General features: G+C 34.3%; 2 protein-coding genes across 7 annotated transcripts in view; one reads left to right on the forward strand and one right to left on the reverse strand.

The window, feature by feature from the left end:
* The window catches only part of hvcn1 (hydrogen voltage-gated channel 1), a 34,032-nt gene extending 28,499 nt beyond the window's left edge, over positions 1-5,533 (forward strand). Inside the window, exon 6 of the mRNA XM_051954826.1 lies at positions 5,069-5,533. Coding sequence (XP_051810786.1) covers positions 5,069-5,125 — 57 coding nt within the window. The 3' untranslated portion in view covers positions 5,126-5,533. The remainder of the gene's footprint in view (positions 1-5,068) is intronic.
* The window catches only part of tctn1 (tectonic family member 1), a 47,703-nt gene that overhangs the window by 16,878 nt on the left and 12,899 nt on the right, over positions 1-17,926 (reverse strand). For 3 of the 6 annotated variants that reach the window (XM_051954817.1, XM_051954818.1, XM_051954816.1), the window contains exons 11-12: positions 17,441-17,578; positions 17,197-17,350 (exon numbers count right to left, since the gene is read on the reverse strand). In XM_051954817.1, coding sequence (XP_051810777.1) covers positions 17,197-17,350; positions 17,441-17,578 — 292 coding nt within the window. Of the gene's footprint in view, positions 1-5,543; positions 5,819-6,091; positions 6,224-17,196; positions 17,351-17,440; positions 17,579-17,926 lie in introns of those variants that run through there. The other 3 variants (XM_051954820.1, XM_051954819.1, XM_051954815.1) reach the window with 2 other exon arrangements.

Below are 17,926 nucleotides of genomic sequence, written 5' to 3' on the forward strand. Positions count from 1 at the left end.
GTCCAAAATATGGACAAAAAGGTCATAGTTTAGTATGTCATCCAAAATATGGACATAAACGGCATAGGTTAGCATGTCGTCCAAAATGTGACAAAAACGTCATAGGTTAGTATGTCGTCCAAAATATGGAGAAAAACATCATAGTTTAGTATGTCGTCCAAAATGTGACATAAACGTCACAGTTTAATATGTCGTCCAAAATGTGGACAAAAACGTCATAGTTTAGTATGTCGTCCAAAATGTGGACAAAAACGTCATAGTTTAGTATGTCGTCCAAAATGTTGACAAAAACGTCATAGTTTAGTATGTCGTCCAAAATATGGTCAAAAACGTCATAGTTTAGTATGTCGTCCAAAATATGACAAAAACGTCATAGTTTAGTATGTCGTCCAAAATATGACAAAAACGTCATAGTTTAGTATGTCGTCCAAAATATGACAAAAACGTCATCGTTTAGTATGTCGTCCAAAATATGGACAAAAACGTCATAGTTTAATATGTCGTCCAAAATGTGACAAAAACGTCATCGGTTAGTATGTCGTCCAAAATGTGACAAAACGTCATAGGTTAGTATGTCGTCCAAAATATGACAAAAACGTCATAGTTTAATATGTCGTCCAAAATATGACAAAAACGTCATAGTTTAGTATGTCGTCCAAAATATGGACAAAAACGTCAAAGTTTAGTATGTCGTCCAAAATATGACAAAAACGTCATAGTTTAGTATGTCGTCCAAAATATGGACAAAAACGTCATAGTTTAGTATGTCGTCCAAAATATGACAAAAACGTCATAGTTTAGTATGTCGTCCAAAATATGGACAAAAACGTCATAGTTTAATATGTCGTCCAAAATGTGACAAAAACGTCATCGGTTAGTATGTCGTCCAAAATGTGACAAAAACGTCATAGGTTAGTATGTCGTCCAAAATATGACAAAAACGTCATAGTTTAATATGTCGTCCAAATATGACAAAAACGTCATAGTTTAGTATGTCGTCCAAAATATGGACAAAAACGTCATAGTTTAATATGTCGTCCAAAATGTGACAAAAACGTCATCGGTTAGTATGTCGTCCAAAATGTGACAAAAACGTCATAGGTTAGTATGTCGTCCAAAATATGACAAAAACGTCATAGTTTAATATGTCGTCCAAAATATGACAAAAACGTCATAGTTTAGTATGTCGTCCAAAATATGGACAAAAACGTCAAAGTTTAGTATGTCGTCCAAAATATGACAAAAACGTCATAGTTTAGTATGTCGTCCAAAATATGGACAAAAACGTCATAGTTTAGTATGTCGTCCAAAATATGACAAAAACGTCATAGTTTAGTATGTCGTCCAAAATATGGACAAAAACGTCATAGTTTAATATGTCGTCCAAAATGTGACAAAAACGTCATCGGTTAGTATGTCGTCCAAAATGTGACAAAAACGTCATAGGTTAGTATGTCGTCCAAAATATGACAAAAACGTCATAGTTTAGTATGTCGTCCAAAATATGACAAAAACGTCATAGTTTAGTATGTCGTCCAAAATATGGACAAAAACGTCATAGTTTAATATGTCGTCCAAAATGTGGACAAAAACGTCATAGTTTAATATGTCGTCCAAAATGTGGACAAAAACGTCATAGTTTAGTATGTCGTCCAAAATGTGGACAAAAACGTCATAGTTTAATATGTCATCCAAAATGTGGACAAAAACGTCATAGTTTAATATGTCGTCCAAAATATGACGAAAACGTCATAGTTTAGTATGTCGTCCAAAATGTGGACAAAAACGTCATAGTTTAGTATGTCGTCCAAAATATGGTCAAAAACGTCATAGTTTAATATGTCGTCCAAAATATGGTCAAAAACGTCATAGTTTAATATGTCGTCCAAAATGTGGACAAAAACGTCATAGTTTAGTATTTCGTCAAATATGGTCAAAAACGTCATAGTTTAATATGTCGTCCAAAATATGGTCAAAAACGTCATAGTTTAATATGTCGTCCACAATATGACAAAAACGTCATAGTTTAGTATTTCGTCCAAAATGTGGACAAAAACGTCATAGTTTAGTATGTCGTCCAAAATGTGACAAAAACGTCATAGTTTAGTATGTCGTCCAAAATATGGACAAAAACGTCATAGTTTAATATGTCGTCCAAAATATGGACAAAAAGGTCATAGTTTAGTTTGTCATCCAAAATATGGACATAAACGGCATAGGTTAGCATGTCGTCCAAAATGTGACAAAAACGTCATAGGTTAGTATGTCGTCCAAAATATGGAGAAAAACATCATAGTTTAGTATGTCGTCCAAAATGTGACATAAACGTCACAGTTTAATATGTCGTCCAAAATGTGGACAAAAACGTCATAGTTTAGTATGTCGTCCAAAATGTGGACAAAAACGTCATAGTTTAGTATGTCGTCCAAAATGTTGACAAAAACGTCATAGTTTAGTATGTCGTCCAAAATATGGTCAAAAACGTCATAGTTTAGTATGTCGTCCAAAATATGACAAAAACGTCATAGTTTAGTATGTCGTCCAAAATATGACAAAAACGTCATAGTTTAGTATGTCGTCCAAAATATGACAAAAACGTCATCGTTTAGTATGTCGTCCAAAATATGGACAAAACGTCATAGTTTAATATGTCGTCCAAAATGTGACAAAAACGTCATCGGTTAGTATGTCGTCCAAAATGTGACAAAAACGTCATAGGTTAGTATGTCGTCCAAAATATGACAAAAACGTCATAGTTTAATATGTCGTCCAAAATATGACAAAAACGTCATAGTTTAGTATGTCGTCCAAAATATGGACAAAAACGTCAAAGTTTAGTATGTCGTCCAAAATATGACAAAAACGTCATAGTTTAGTATGTCGTCCAAAATATGGACAAAAACGTCATAGTTTAGTATGTCGTCCAAAATATGACAAAAACGTCATAGTTTAGTATGTCGTCCAAAATATGGACAAAAACGTCATAGTTTAATATGTCGTCCAAAATGTGACAAAAACGTCATCGGTTAGTATGTCGTCCAAAATGTGACAAAAACGTCATAGGTTAGTATGTCGTCCAAAATATGACAAAAACGTCATAGTTTAATATGTCGTCCAAAATATGACAAAAACGTCATAGTTTAGTATGTCGTCCAAAATATGGACAAAAACGTCATAGTTTAATATGTCGTCCAAAATGTGACAAAAACGTCATCGGTTAGTATGTCGTCCAAAATGTGACAAAAACGTCATAGGTTAGTATGTCGTCCAAAATATGACAAAAACGTCATAGTTTAATATGTCGTCCAAAATATGACAAAAACGTCATAGTTTAGTATGTCGTCCAAAATATGGACAAAAACGTCAAAGTTTAGTATGTCGTCCAAAATATGACAAAAACGTCATAGTTTAATATGTCGTCCAAAATGTGGACAAAAACGTCATAGTTTAGCATGTCGTCCAAAATATGGACAAAAACGTCATAGTTTAGTATGTCATCCAAAATATGGTCAAAAACGTCATAGTTTAATATGTCGTCCAAAATATGGTCAAAAACGTCATAGTTCAGTATGTCGTCCAAAATATGGACAAAAACGTCATAGTGTAGTATGTCTTCCAAAATATGGTCAAAAACGTCATAGTTTAATATGTCGTCCAAAATGTGGACAAAAACGTCATAGGTTAGTATGTCGTCCAAAATATGGAGAAAAACATCATAGTTTAGTATGTCGTCCAAAATGTGGACAAAAACGTCATAGTTTAGTATGTCGTCCAAAATATGGACAAAAACGTCATAATTTAGTATGTCATCCAAAATATGGTCAAAAATATCATAGTTTAGTATGTTGTCCAAAATGTGACATAAACGTCATAGGTTAGTATGTCGTCCAAAATATGGACAAAAACATCATAGTTTAGTATGTCGTCCAAAATATGGACAAAAACATCATAGTTTAGTATGTCGTCCAAAATATGGACAAAAACGTCAAAGTTTAGTATGTCGTCCAAAATATGACAAAAACGTCATAGTTTAGTATGTTGTCCAAAATATGGACAAAAACGTCATAGTTTAATATGTCGTCCAAAATATGGTCAAAAACGTCACAGTTTAATATGTCGTCCAAAATGTGGACAAAAACGTCATAGTTTAGCATGTCGTCCAAAATATGGACAAAACGTCATAGTTTAGTATGTCTTCCAAAATATGGTCAAAAACGTCATAGTTTAATATGTCGTCCAAAATATGGACAAAAACGTCATAGTTTAATATGTCGTCCAAAATGTGACAAAAACGTCATAGTTTAGTATGTCGTCCAAAATGTGACAAAAACGTCATAGTTTAGTATGTCGTCCAAAATATGGACAAAAACGTCATAGTTTAGTATGTCTTCCAAAATATGGTCAAAAACGTCATAGTTTAATATGTCGTCCAAAATATGGACAAAAACGTCATAGTTTAGTATGTCGTCCAAAATGTGGACAAAAACATCATAATTTAGTATGTCGTCCAAAATATGACAAAAACGTCACAGTTTAGTATGTCGTCCAAAATATGACAAAAACGTCGTAGTTTAGTATGTCGTCCAAAATATGGAGAAAAACATCATAGTTTAGTATGTCGTCCAAAATATGGACAAAAACGTCATAGTTTAATATGTCGTCCAAAATGTGACAAAAACGTCACAGTTTAGTATGTCGTCCAAAATATGACAAAAACGTCGTAGTTTAGTATGTCGTCCAAAATGTGACAAAAACATCATAGTTTAGTATGTCGTCCAAAATGTGACAAAAACGTCACAGTTTAGTATGTCGTCCAAAATGTGACAAAAACATCATAGTTTAGTATGTCGTCCAAAATGTGACATAAACATCATAATTTAGTATGTCGTCCAAAATGTGACAAAAACATCATAGTTTAGTATGTCGTCCAAAATGTGACAAAAACATCATAATTTAGTATGTCGTCCAAAATGTGACAAAAACGTCACAGTTTAGCATCCCGTCTAACATGGGGAAAAAGCTTGAAATGACGCCGAACAGTGAAGTGATTCTTCTTTCTGTCTTTTAGGCCCAAGAGAACCAGAAGCTGCAGGAACTCCTGAAGCAGCACAACATAGACTTCTAACCATCAAGCCATCTTTTGTGGAGATCTACTGTTCACCCTCATTCAGATCTTTAACTTTTCTGCACCATCTTTTTAAAAAGTGTCACTATACACTCGGTGATAAACTTTTATTTTACCCCTTGATTTCATGATCACACCTGTGGAGAGATCATCTTTTTCATCTTGTTTTTTTGAATTTGTAGATTCATATGCAGTTGTTGCTGTTTTTGTAGTCGGCAATTATGCAATGAATTATGAATATATAGAAGCTACCTGATATCATTCCATGAAGTTTAACACACCTGTAAATATGTGAAATCTTTCACAGACTGATGAATTGTACATACTAAGGCATTTACATGTGTTTAATGAGATTTCAGAATACTGTATGTTGTGTGAAACAGATTTAAGTAAATGATTGCAAAGAGCGATACATGTATGAAATAAATAAATGACTTCATTTATTAAATTGCACAAAACTCTTATGTACAGTATTTACACAATGCACAATGGCAGGTTGAGCATCTAAACAGTGGTTTCGGTGGAAATCGTAACTGGTGAGGTGGATCAGACGAAAGGAAAGAAGAAGTCGAAGGGCAGTTTGGCGTCGATGGTGGGCATGGTTCTGTAACCAGGAAGAGCAGCAGTTGACACAGGTATGAAAGCCACTGAGCTTCTGATTGGCAGGACACCACTGCCTCCAGACAACAGGTTCTGCACAAAACACACACCAGGTAGAAATATTAGACCACTTTTTTATTTCTCTGTGCTCAAGCTCCAAGTTAAAACTCAAGAGAAGCTTGTATTTTCGAGTTTGTGATGACCCCACTATTGTTCAAGTTCATCTTACTTTAAGAAGAAATTATGGGAACTTCAGATGGCCTCAGGTCTAATAGTTAGCCTGAGCAACCATTTTGAAAACTAAGCGGTAGTAGTTCTAAAAGACAACTCAGTTATAACAGCATGTTTTAAGTGAGTGAGCCTTACCAAGCTGCTGGTGTTGGTCTGGATGACTTCTTTGATGCTAACAATCTGAGCTTGAGGGTTCATCAAGGATCCATATTTGGTCCATTCAAATTCTAAATGGAGCGACAATGGGATACTGCAACTTGGTCCATCCTGTAAAGCATGATATCGGACAGTGGTATCACTAAGATCTCATAGTTTAGTATGTTGTCCAAAATATGGACAAAAATGTCATAGTCTAATATGTCATCCAAAATATGGTCAAAAACATCACAAGTTAGAGGCGCCTGTATAGCTCAAACAGTTAAGCAGGTGAACCATGTACAAGGGCTGGTCTCTGACGCAGCGGCCCGGGTTCGATTCACGCTCGCGGCCTATTGCTGAATGTCTCCCCATTTCCTGTCTATCTGTATCTCTTCTGTCAGATAAAGCCTGGAAAAGGCCAAAAAAATAATAAAAAGAAGAAAACATCATAGTTTAGTATGTCGTCCAAAATATGGAGAAAAACGTCATAGTTTAATATGTCGTCCAAAATATGGACAAAAACGTCATAGTTTAATATGTCGTCAAAAATATGGACAAAAACGTCATAGTTTAGTATGTCCTCCAAAATATGGACATAAACGGCATAGGTTAGCATGTCGTCCAAAATGTGACAAAAACGTCATAGGTTAGTATGTTGTCCAAAATATGGTCAAAAACGTCATAGTTTAATATGTCGTCCAAAATGTGGACAAAAACGTCATAGTTTAATATGTCGTCCAAAATATGGACAAAAATGTCATAGTTTAGTATGTCATCCAAAATGTGGACAAAAACGTCATAGTTTAGTATGTCGTCCAAAATGTGACAAAAACGTCATAGTTTAGTATGTCGTCCAAAATGTGACATAAACGTCATAGTTTAGTATGTCGTCCAAAATATGGACAAAAACGTCATAGTTTAGTATGTCGTCCAAAATGTGACAAAAACGTCATAGTTTAATATGTCGTCCAAAATGTGGACAAAAACGTCATAGTTTAGTATGTCGTCCAAAATGTGGACAAAAACGTCATAGTTTAATATGTCATCCAAAATGTGGACAAAAACGTCATAGTTTAATATGTCGTCCAAAATATGACGAAAACGTCATAGTTTAGTATGTCGTCCAAAATGTGGACAAAAACGTCATAGTTTAGTATGTCGTCCAAAATATGGTCAAAAACGTCATAGTTTAATATGTCGTCCAAAATATGGTCAAAAACGTCATAGTTTAATATGTCGTCCAAAATGTGGACAAAAACGTCATAGTTTAGTATTTCGTCAAATATGGTCAAAAACGTCATAGTTTAATATGTCGTCCAAAATATGGTCAAAAACGTCATAGTTTAATATGTCGTCCACAATATGACAAAAACGTCATAGTTTAGTATGTCGTCCAAAATGTGGACAAAAACGTCATAGTTTAGTATGTCGTCCAAAATGTGACAAAAACGTCATAGTTTAGTATGTCGTCCAAAATATGGACAAAAACGTCATAGTTTAATATGTCGTCCAAAATATGGACAAAAAGGTCATAGTTTAGTATGTCATCCAAAATATGGACATAAACGGCATAGGTTAGCATGTCGTCCAAAATGTGACAAAAACGTCATAGTTTAGTATGTCGTCCAAAATATGGACAAAAACGTCATAGTTTAGTATGTCGTCCAAAATATGGTCAAAAACGTCATAGTTTAGTATGTCGTCCAAAATATGGACAAAAACGTCATAGTTTAATATGTCGTCCAAAATATGGTCAAAAACGTCATAGTTTAATATGTCGTCCAAAATGTGGACAAAAACGTCATAGTTTAGTATGTCGTCCAAAATGTGACAAAAACGTCATAGTTTTGTATGTCGTCCAAAATATGGACAAAAACGTCATAGTTTAGTATGTCATCCAAAATATGGTCAAAAACGTCATAGTTTAATATGTCGTCCAAAATATGGACAAAAACATCATAGTTTAGTATGTCGTCCAAAATATGGACAAAAACGTCATAGTTTAGTATGTCGTCCAAAATATGGTCAAAAACGTCATAGTTTAGTATGTCGTCCAAAATATGGACAAAAACGTCATAGTTTAATATGTCGTCCAAAATATGGTCAAAAACGTCATAGTTTAATATGTCGTCCAAAATGTGGACAAAAACGTCATAGTTTAGTATGTCGTCCAAAATGTGACAAAAACGTCATAGTTTTGTATGTCGTCCAAAATATGGACAAAAACGTCATAGTTTAGTATGTCATCCAAAATATGGTCAAAAACGTCATAGTTTAATATGTCGTCCAAAATGTGGACAAAAACGTCATAGGTTAGTATGTCGTCCAAAATATGGAGAAAAACATCATAGTTTAGTATGTCGTCCAAAATGTGGACAAAAACGTCATAGTTTAGTATGTCGTCCAAAATATGGACAAAAACGTCATAATTTAGTATGTCATCCAAAATATGGTCAAAAATATCATAGTTTAGTATGTTGTCCAAAATGTGACATAAACGTCATAGGTTAGTATGTCGTCCAAAATATGGACAAAAACATCATAGTTTAGTATGTCGTCCAAAATATGGACAAAAACGTCATAGTTTAGTATGTCGTCCAAAATATGGTCAAAAACGTCATAGTTTAGTATGTCGTCCAAAATATGGACAAAAACGTCATAGTTTAATATGTCGTCCAAAATATGGAGAAAAACGTCATAGTTTAATATGTCGTCCAAAATATGGACAAAAACGTCATAGTTTAATATGTCGTCCAAAATATGGACAAAAACGTCATAGTTTAGTATGTCCTCCAAAATATGGACATAAACGGCATAGGTTAGCATGTCGTCCAAAATGTGACAAAAACGTCATAGGTTAGTATGTTGTCCAAAATATGGTCAAAAACGTCATAGTTTAGTATGTCGTCCAAAATATGGACAAAAATGTCATAGTCTAATATGTCATCCAAAATATGGTCAAAAACATCACAAGTTAGAGGCGCCTGTATAGCTCAAACAGTTAAGCAGGTGAACCATGTACAAGGGCTGGTCTCTGACGCAGCGGCCCGGGTTCGATTCACGCTCGCGGCCTATTGCTGAATGTCTCCCCATTTCCTGTCTATCTGTATCTCTTCTGTCAGATAAAGCCTGGAAAAGGCCAAAAAAATAATAAAAAGAAGAAAACATCATAGTTTAGTATGTCGTCCAAAATATGGAGAAAAACGTCATAGTTTAATATGTCGTCCAAAATATGGACAAAAACGTCATAGTTTAATATGTCGTCAAAAATATGGACAAAAACGTCATAGTTTAGTATGTCCTCCAAAATATGGACATAAACGGCATAGGTTAGCATGTCGTCCAAAATGTGACAAAAACGTCATAGGTTAGTATGTTGTCCAAAATATGGTCAAAAACGTCATAGTTTAATATGTCGTCCAAAATGTGGACAAAAACGTCATAGTTTAATATGTCGTCCAAAATATGGACAAAAATGTCATAGTTTAGTATGTCATCCAAAATGTGGACAAAAACGTCATAGTTTAGTATGTCGTCCAAAATGTGACAAAAACGTCATAGTTTAGTATGTCGTCCAAAATGTGACATAAACGTCATAGTTTAGTATGTCGTCCAAAATATGGACAAAAACGTCATAGTTTAGTATGTCGTCCAAAATGTGACAAAAACGTCATAGTTTAATATGTCGTCCAAAATGTGGACAAAAACGTCATAGTTTAGTATGTCGTCCAAAATGTGGACAAAAACGTCATAGTTTAATATGTCATCCAAAATGTGGACAAAAACGTCATAGTTTAATATGTCGTCCAAAATATGACGAAAACGTCATAGTTTAGTATGTCGTCCAAAATGTGGACAAAAACGTCATAGTTTAGTATGTCGTCCAAAATATGGTCAAAAACGTCATAGTTTAATATGTCGTCCAAAATATGGTCAAAAACGTCATAGTTTAATATGTCGTCCAAAATGTGGACAAAAACGTCATAGTTTAGTATTTCGTCAAATATGGTCAAAAACGTCATAGTTTAATATGTCGTCCAAAATATGGTCAAAAACGTCATAGTTTAATATGTCGTCCACAATATGACAAAAACGTCATAGTTTAGTATGTCGTCCAAAATGTGGACAAAAACGTCATAGTTTAGTATGTCGTCCAAAATGTGACAAAAACGTCATAGTTTAGTATGTCGTCCAAAATATGGACAAAAACGTCATAGTTTAATATGTCGTCCAAAATATGGACAAAAAGGTCATAGTTTAGTATGTCATCCAAAATATGGACATAAACGGCATAGGTTAGCATGTCGTCCAAAATGTGACAAAAACGTCATAGGTTAGTATGTCGTCCAAAATATGGAGAAAAACATCATAGTTTAGTATGTCGTCCAAAATGTGACATAAACGTCACAGTTTAATATGTCGTCCAAAATGTGGACAAAAACGTCATAGTTTAGTATGTCGTCCAAAATGTGGACAAAAACGTCATAGTTTAGTATGTCGTCCAAAATGTTGACAAAAACGTCATAGTTTAGTATGTCGTCCAAAATATGGTCAAAAACGTCATAGTTTAGTATGTCGTCCAAAATATGACAAAAACGTCATAGTTTAGTATGTCGTCCAAAATATGACAAAAACGTCATAGTTTAGTATGTCGTCCAAAATATGACAAAAACGTCATCGTTTAGTATGTCGTCCAAAATATGGACAAAAACGTCATAGTTTAATATGTCGTCCAAAATGTGACAAAAACGTCATCGGTTAGTATGTCGTCCAAAATGTGACAAAAACGTCATAGGTTAGTATGTCGTCCAAAATATGACAAAAACGTCATAGTTTAATATGTCGTCCAAAATATGACAAAAACGTCATAGTTTAGTATGTCGTCCAAAATATGGACAAAAACGTCAAAGTTTAGTATGTCGTCCAAAATATGACAAAAACGTCATAGTTTAGTATGTCGTCCAAAATATGGACAAAAACGTCATAGTTTAGTATGTCGTCCAAAATATGACAAAAACGTCATAGTTTAGTATGTCGTCCAAAATATGGACAAAAACGTCATAGTTTAATATGTCGTCCAAAATGTGACAAAAACGTCATCGGTTAGTATGTCGTCCAAAATGTGACAAAAACGTCATAGGTTAGTATGTCGTCCAAAATATGACAAAAACGTCATAGTTTAATATGTCGTCCAAAATATGACAAAAACGTCATAGTTTAGTATGTCGTCCAAAATATGGACAAAAACGTCATAGTTTAATATGTCGTCCAAAATGTGACAAAAACGTCATCGGTTAGTATGTCGTCCAAAATGTGACAAAAACGTCATAGGTTAGTATGTCGTCCAAAATATGACAAAAACGTCATAGTTTAATATGTCGTCCAAAATATGACAAAAACGTCATAGTTTAGTATGTCGTCCAAAATATGGACAAAAACGTCAAAGTTTAGTATGTCGTCCAAAATATGACAAAAACGTCATAGTTTAGTATGTCGTCCAAAATATGGACAAAAACGTCATAGTTTAGTATGTCGTCCAAAATATGACAAAAACGTCATAGTTTAGTATGTCGTCCAAAATGTGGACAAAAACGTCATAGTTTAGTATGTCGTCCAAAATGTGGACAAAAACGTCATAGGTTAGTATGTCGTCCAAAATATGGAGAAAAACATCACAGTTTAGTATGTCGTCCAAAATATGGTCAAAAACGTCACAGTTGAGTATGTCGTCCAAAATATGACAAAAACGTCATAGTTTAGTATGTCGTCCAAAATGTGGACAAAAACGTCATAGTTTAGTATGTCGTCCAAAATATGGAGAAAAACATCATAGTTTAGTATGTTGTCCAAAATGTGGACAAAAACGTCATAGGTTAGTATGTCGTCCAAAATATGGAGAAAAACATCATAGTTTAGTATGTTGTCCAAAATGTGGACAAAAACGTCATAGTTTAGTATGTCGTCCAAAATATGGTCAAAAACGTCATAGTTTAGTATGTTGTCCAAAATGTGACATAAACGTCATAGGTTAGTATGTCGTCCAAAATATGGAGAAAAACATCATAGTTTAGTATGTCGTCCAAAATGTGACAAAAACGTCATAGTTTTGTATGTCGTCCAAAATATGGTCAAAAACGTCACAGTTTAATATGTCGTCCAAAATGTGGACAAAAACGTCATAGTTTAGTATGTCGTCCAAAATGTGACAAAAACGTCATAGTTTTGTATGTCGTCCAAAATATGGACAAAAACGTCATAGTTTAGAATGTCATCCAAAATATGGTCAAAAACGTCATAGTTTAATATGTCGTCCAAAATATGGTCAAAAACGTCATAGTTCAGTATGTCGTCCAAAATATGGACAAAAACGTCATAGTGTAGTATGTCTTCCAAAATATGGTCAAAAACGTCATAGTTTAATATGTCGTCCAAAATGTGGACAAAAACGTCATAGGTTAGTATGTCGTCCAAAATATGGACAAAAACGTCATAGTGTAGTATGTCTTCCAAAATATGGTCAAAAACGTCATAGTTTAATATGTCGTCCAAAATGTGGACAAAAACGTCATAGGTTAGTATGTCGTCCAAAATATGGAGAAAAACATCATAGTTTAGTATGTCGTCCAAAATGTGGACAAAAACGTCATAGTTTAGTATGTCGTCCAAAATATGGACAAAAACGTCATAATTTAGTATGTCATCCAAAATATGGTCAAAAATATCATAGTTTAGTATGTTGTCCAAAATGTGACATAAACGTCATAGGTTAGTATGTCGTCCAAAATATGGACAAAAACATCATAGTTTAGTATGTCGTCCAAAATATGGACAAAAACGTCATAGTTTAGTATGTCGTCCAAAATATGGTCAAAAACGTCATAGTTTAGTATGTCGTCCAAAATATGGACAAAAACGTCATAGTTTAATATGTCGTCCAAAATATGGTCAAAAACGTCATAGTTTAGTATGTCGTCCAAAATATGGACAAAAACGTCATAGTGTAGTATGTCTTCCAAAATATGGTCAAAAACGTCATAGTTTAATATGTCGTCCAAAATGTGGACAAAAACGTCATAGGTTAGTATGTCGTCCAAAATATGGAGAAAAACATCATAGTTTAGTATGTCGTCCAAAATGTGGACAAAAACGTCATAGTTTAGTATGTCGTCCAAAATATGGACAAAAACGTCATAATTTAGTATGTCATCCAAAATATGGTCAAAAATATCATAGTTTAGTATGTTGTCCAAAATGTGACATAAACGTCATACGTTAGTATGTCGTCCAAAATATGGACAAAAACATCATAGTTTAGTATGTCGTCCAAAATATGGACAAAAACGTCATAGTTTAGTATGTCGTCCAAAATATGGACAAAAACGTCATAGTTTAATATGTCGTCCAAAATATGGTCAAAAACGTCACAGTTTAATATGTCGTCCAAAATGTGGACAAAAACGTCATAGTTTAGCATGTCGTCCAAAATATGGACAAAAACGTCATAGTTTAGTATGTCTTCCAAAATATGGTCAAAAACGTCATAGTTTAGTATGTCTTCCAAAATATGGACAAAAACGTCATAGTTTAGTATGTCGTCCAAAATATGGACAAAAACGTCATAGTTTAATATGTCGTCCAAAATATGGACAAAAACGTCATAGTTTAGTATGTCGTCCAAAATATGGTCAAAAACGTCATAGTTTAGTATGTCGTCCAAAATATGGACAAAAACGTCATAGTTTAATATGTCGTCCAAAATATGGTCAAAAACGTCACAGTTTAATATGTCGTCCAAAATGTGGACAAAAACGTCATAGTTTAGTATGTCATCCAAAATGTGACAAAAACGTCATAGTTTTGTATGTCGTCCAAAATATGGACAAAAACGTCATAGTTTAGTATGTCATCCAAAATATGGTCAAAAACGTCATAGTTTAATATGTCGTCCAAAATATGGTCAAAAACGTCATAGTTCAGTATGTCGTCCAAAATATGGACAAAAACGTCATAGTGTAGTATGTCTTCCAAAATATGGTCAAAAACGTCATAGTTTAATATGTCGTCCAAAATGTGGACAAAAACGTCATAGGTTAGTATGTCGTCCAAAATATGGAGAAAAACATCATAGTTTAGTATGTCGTCCAAAATGTGGACAAAAACGTCATAGTTTAGTATGTCGTCCAAAATATGGACAAAAACGTCATAATTTAGTATGTCATCCAAAATATGGTCAAAAATATCATAGTTTAGTATGTTGTCCAAAATGTGACATAAACGTCATAGGTTAGTATGTCGTCCAAAATATGGACAAAAACATCATAGTTTAGTATGTCGTCCAAAATATGGACAAAAACATCATAGTTTAGTATGTCGTCCAAAATATGGACAAAAACGTCAAAGTTTAGTATGTCGTCCAAAATATGACAAAAACGTCATAGTTTAGTATGTTGTCCAAAATATGGACAAAAACGTCATAGTTTAATATGTCGTCCAAAATATGGTCAAAAACGTCACAGTTTAATATGTCGTCCAAAATGTGGACAAAAACGTCATAGTTTAGCATGTCGTCCAAAATATGGACAAAAACGTCATAGTTTAGTATGTCTTCCAAAATATGGTCAAAAACGTCATAGTTTAATATGTCGTCCAAAATATGGACAAAAACGTCATAGTTTAATATGTCGTCCAAAATGTGACAAAAACGTCATAGTTTAGTATGTCGTCCAAAATGTGACAAAAACGTCATAGTTTAGTATGTCGTCCAAAATATGGACAAAAACGTCATAGTTTAGTATGTCTTCCAAAATATGGTCAAAAACGTCATAGTTTAATATGTCGTCCAAAATATGGACAAAAACGTCATAGTTTAATATGTCGTCCAAAATGTGACAAAAACGTCATAGTTTAATATGTCGTCCAAAATATGGTCAAAAACGTCACAGTTTAATATGTCGTCCAAAATGTGACAAAAACATCATAGTTTAGTATGTCGTCCAAAATGTGACAAAAACGTCATCGTTTAGTATGTCGTCCAAAATATGGACAAAAACGTCATAGTTTAGTATGTCTTCCAAAATATGGTCAAAAACGTCATAGTTTAGTATGTCGTCCAAAATGTGACAAAAACGTCATAGGTTAGTATGTCGTCCAAAATATGGAGAAAAACATCATAGTTTAGTATGTCGTCCAAAATGTGGACAAAAACATCATAGTTTAGTATGTCGTCCAAAATGTGACAAAAACGTCATAATTTAGTATGTTGTCCAAAATATGGACAAAAACGTCATAGTTGAGTATGTCATCCAAAATATGGACATAAACGGCATAGGTTAGTATGTCGTCCAAAATATGGTCAAAAACATCATAGTTTAGTATGTTGTCCAAAATGTGACATAAACGTCATAGGTTAGTATGTCGTCCAAAATATGGTCAAAAACATCATCGTTTAGTATGTTGTCCAAAATGTGACATAAACATCATAGTTTAGTATGTCGTCCAAAATGTGGACAAAAACATCATAGTTTAGTATGTCGTCCAAAATGTGACAAAAACGTCATAATTTAGTATGTTGTCCAAAATATGGACAAAAACGTCATAGTTGAGTATGTCATCCAAAATATGGACATAAACGGCATCGGTTAGTATGTCGTCCAAAATATGGTCAAAAACATCATAGTTTAGTATGTTGTCCAAAATGTGACATAAACGTCATCGGTTAGTATGTCGTCCAAAATATGGACAAAAACATCATACTTTAGTATGTCGTCCAAAATATGGTCAAAAACGTCATAGTTTAGTATGTCGTCCAAAATATGGACAAAAACGTCATAGTTTAATATGTCGTCCAAAATATGGTCAAAAACGTCACAGTTTAATATGTCGTCCAAAATATGGTCAAAAACGTCATAGTTTAGTATGTCGTCCAAAATGTGACAAAAACGTCATAGTTTAGTATGTCATCCAAAATATGGTCAAAAACGTCATAGTTTAGTATGTCTTCCAAAATATGGTCAAAAACGTCATAGTTTAATATGTCGTCCAAAATATGGTCAAAAACGTCATAGTTTAGTATGTCGTCCAAAATATGACATAAACGTCATAGTTTAGTATGTCGTCCAAAATATGGTCAAAAACGTCATAGTTTAGTATGTCGTCCAAAATATGGTCAAAAACGTCATAGTTTAATATGTCGTCCAAAGTATGACATAAACGTCATAGTTTAGTATGTCGTCCAAAATATGGTCAAAAACGTCATAGTTTAGTATGTCGTCCAAAATGTGACATAAACGTCATAGTTTAGTATGTCGTCCAAAATATGGTCAAAAACGTCATAGTTTAATATGTCGTCCAAAATGTGACATAAACGTCATAGTTTAGTATGTCGTCCAAAATGTGAGAAAAACGTCATAGTTTAGTATGGCGTCCAAAATATGGACAAAAACATCACAGGTTAGAGGCGCCTGTATAGCTCAATCAGTTAAGCAGGCGAACCATGTACAAGGGCTGGTCTCCGACGCAGCGGCCCGGGTTCGATTCACGCTCGCGGCCTTTTGCTGCATGTCTCCCCCAAATTTTTCTCCCCATTTCCAGTCTATCTGTATCTCTTCTGTCAGATAAAGCCTAGAAAAGGCCAAAAAAATAATAAAAAGAAGAAAACATCATAGTTTAGTATGTCGTCCAAAATGTGACAAAAACATTATAGTTTAGTATGTCGTCCAAAATGTGACAAAAACGTCATAGTTTAGTATGGCGTCCAAAATATGGTCAAAAACGTCATAGTTTAGTATGTCGTCCAAAATGTGACAAAAACGTCATAGTTTAGTATGGCGTCCAAAATATGGTCAAAAACGTCATAGTTTAGTATGTCGTCCAAAATATGGTCAAAAACGTCATAGTTTAGTATGTCGTCCAAAATGTGACAAAAACGTCATAGTTTAGTATGTCTAAACTTTAACGTTTTAGTGAACTGAGCAGTCTCGGCAAAAATTGCACCCTCTGAGTGCTTTGTTAGTTGCTGCATTAATTAACTGATGATAACTGCTGCTTTGATTATCTGCTGATAATTAAGGCACTGTGAGAAAAGAAGTTCCAACTGAACTCACCCCAGGACTGAAGCTGTTCTTGATTTGCATCCAGTCTAGTGGATTTTCCAGCGGGGAGTTTCCAAAGGAAGCTACGTACTGGGGATAGTTTGGTCCTCTCAGAACATCCAGCAGCAGATGGGACACCAGGGAGCAGTTTTCAGCATCCGCCAACCTGCAGGGACAAGACAAGCCGGTGTCATACATATATTAAGACATATTGTGGATCTTGAGTGTGAATTTGTTGAGTATGGGGCTGCTTTGCCTTAATGTGCAGCCGGACACAGAGTTGAGACCAAACAGGACGGGAGAGCGCTGGTGTGGATCCTGCAGACAGTCCTGGTCCTCAGCACTGTGGAGCAGAGACAGTGTGTCTCTGGGGTCGATGCTTCTGGCAATCCCAGTGGAGAGGACTGTCAAGGACAAAAATCCTGGTTCTTCAAGCATCCTGCCCCTCTCATCAACAAGAACCCTTCAGTAACTACTGAGAGAGCTGCAGAATGGATTACTAGCCCTGTGGTGTTTAAAAAATAAGTAAAATTAAAGGTCAAAGTTTCAAAATTCTAACTTTCGCTTCCTAATTTTGACTTTTTCAGTTAGTAAGACTGTTGAAAAGTCAAAGTTTAGTTTTTATGTCTTAACTTTTGACTATCAAGTTAAAATACAAAAAAATGTTTGACTTGTCTGACCATTATATATTTTTATAGGACAAACTAATAGGTAGGTTAAACAGGTCAAACTCAATTTTGCT

The sequence above is a fragment of the Acanthochromis polyacanthus genome, chromosome 10 (genome assembly GCF_021347895.1).
Source record: "Acanthochromis polyacanthus isolate Apoly-LR-REF ecotype Palm Island chromosome 10, KAUST_Apoly_ChrSc, whole genome shotgun sequence".
In the NCBI taxonomy this organism is placed as follows: domain Eukaryota; kingdom Metazoa; phylum Chordata; class Actinopteri; family Pomacentridae; genus Acanthochromis; species Acanthochromis polyacanthus.